Source organism: Cynoglossus semilaevis, chromosome 14 (genome assembly GCF_000523025.1).
Source record: "Cynoglossus semilaevis isolate Cse_v1.0 chromosome 14, Cse_v1.0, whole genome shotgun sequence".
Taxonomy (NCBI): Eukaryota; Metazoa; Chordata; class Actinopteri; order Pleuronectiformes; family Cynoglossidae; genus Cynoglossus; species Cynoglossus semilaevis.
This window is the reverse complement of record NC_024320.1, coordinates 22,336,043-22,337,941: the sequence shown is the minus strand read 5'-3', so window position 1 is coordinate 22,337,941 and position 1,899 is coordinate 22,336,043. Positions and strand designations below refer to the sequence as shown.

Here is a 1,899-nt window from a genome sequence, read left to right as displayed (position 1 = left end):
GGGCAGAGTCAGCAAGTGTTGAAGCGACCGCTGCTTTCAATGAATTTAAATTTCATTTCATTCAGAGATTTTCATATTTGACCAGTGAACATATATTAGGATAAATACACAACATATATGTCAGGGCTCCATTCCGTGGAGTTGACACGTGTGGGTTGGTTTTAATTAAAAAAAAAATCTAGGTAAAGATAAACAAACATTTACTTCTATTCCCGGTCTTATTTTGAATTATATATGAATATATATTTATGTGGCTTTATTATGAATGTAATAATAATCCTGGAGATCTACACACACACACACACACACACACACAGCAGCCATCTTTGTGTGTGTGTGTGTGTGTGTGTGTGTGTTTTCTCTGTACACCGTCTCTGATGGCGACAACGATCCAGTAACAGATCGACAAATTTAAAAATAACACGAATTTGATATGGTAAAAAATATATATAAATATATATTTAAACTAACCACTTTGTCTGAACTGTTTAAGTTTAAAAATGATGCAGTAATTAATTCATTTAAAACGTAATTTGTTCACTGTAAATTACAGCACGTTTGACATTTAACTATTTTATTTTTCTCACCGTCTTTAACGGTTGTCATTAAGTGAAAGAAGAGTTTTTTTCTTTTTTTGTTTCCAGGATTACATGTTATTGTTGTTGTTGTTTGTTCTGATACATTTATTGGATCAGCAGGGCGTGTGACGACAGTACTGTGGTTAACTCGACTCGTGTATTTGTATTTTATATTAAATCTATTTACGGTGTAGGGACAAGGTGCTAAACATATCCGTGAATATATTTATTTAAATGAAAAGCCACGAGTTTTGCAGGTTGTAATAATAATAATAATAATAAAAAAATAACCCCTGACAGAACTATCTGCTCTGTGTAGGAATTGTTTTCATAAAAAAAAAAGAAATGCAGCGTCATATTTTAAAAACAAACCACCGCAGATTTTTGCGATTTAAATAAGTAAAAAAAAAAAAAAAACCCCAAACAAAGTTATTTCACCTTCCCGACTTGGTGATCACCATCTCCGTGCCCCTCTTGTGGAACAGCTCCCAGAGTTCCTTTCCTTCCAGTTGGACTTTAGGATCATCCTCCACCTCCTCCTCCGGCTCCAGGGTCTTCAGAGGCCTGAGGTGCGCGGCCGCAGCCTGGTGCCCCAGCGTGGGGAAGTGCAAGCCGGTGTCCGCGACTCCCATCAGCTGGTCCATGATCGGCTTCCCCAGGGCGCCCGGCAGAGACAGGGAGCCGCTCGGAGGCAGCGCCAGCGCCGGGAAGAAGGGCGGCTGGTGGCCCAGCATTGCGCTCATGGCAAACTCCGGACTCCGGTGAGGTATGAAGGGATGATACGCCATACTCGATCCCTGTATGACTGGATCTCTCATCAGGAAGTTCATCCAAGTGCTGGCAGCAGATGTAGACGACTTGTTTTTTTGTTGTTTTTTGTTTGGATGTGAAACTGAGGACTGAACACTGGAGGAGCAAACGGACAAACAATCAATCAGAACCGGACGAGGACAAACGAGACCAGAGGTGGAAGAAAAAGCTGTGGAAATCCCTCCTAAAAAATCAAATATTACAATCCACGTTTTTTTTTTGTCTGAAGGAGGGGTCAAAGTCGCCGAGATGTTTTTGGTTAAAAGTCTGCTCAGAGAAATGTGGAGTAAATGTTCTCCATGAATCTGCTGCTGCTGCTGCTGCTGCTGCTGCGGGGAACGATTGTCCTCAGAGGCGGACTCGCACCGGACGCCTCTGTGCCGTGCTGCCGCGGTCTTTTGCGCACATTTAGTCGAAATTAAACCATTTGGGGAGAGTCACTTGTTAATTGGCCGCGGCGCATTCTTTCTACTCCCCCTCTTCACTCCGCTGCTGCTGCTGCTGCTGCTGC

General features: G+C 42.3%; 1 protein-coding gene across 2 annotated transcripts in view; it reads right to left on the bottom strand.

Annotated features, from left to right (window-relative positions):
* Positions 1-1,893, bottom strand: part of tbx3a (T-box transcription factor 3a) — an 8,409-nt gene extending 6,516 nt beyond the window's left edge. For both annotated transcript variants that reach the window (XM_008325920.3, XM_008325921.3), the window contains exon 1: positions 1,017-1,893. In XM_008325920.3, the coding sequence (XP_008324142.1) occupies positions 1,017-1,408 (392 nt within the window). In that variant the 5' untranslated portion in view covers positions 1,409-1,893. The remainder of the gene's footprint in view (positions 1-1,016) is intronic.
* Between the last annotated feature and the right edge of the window lie 6 nt (positions 1,894-1,899).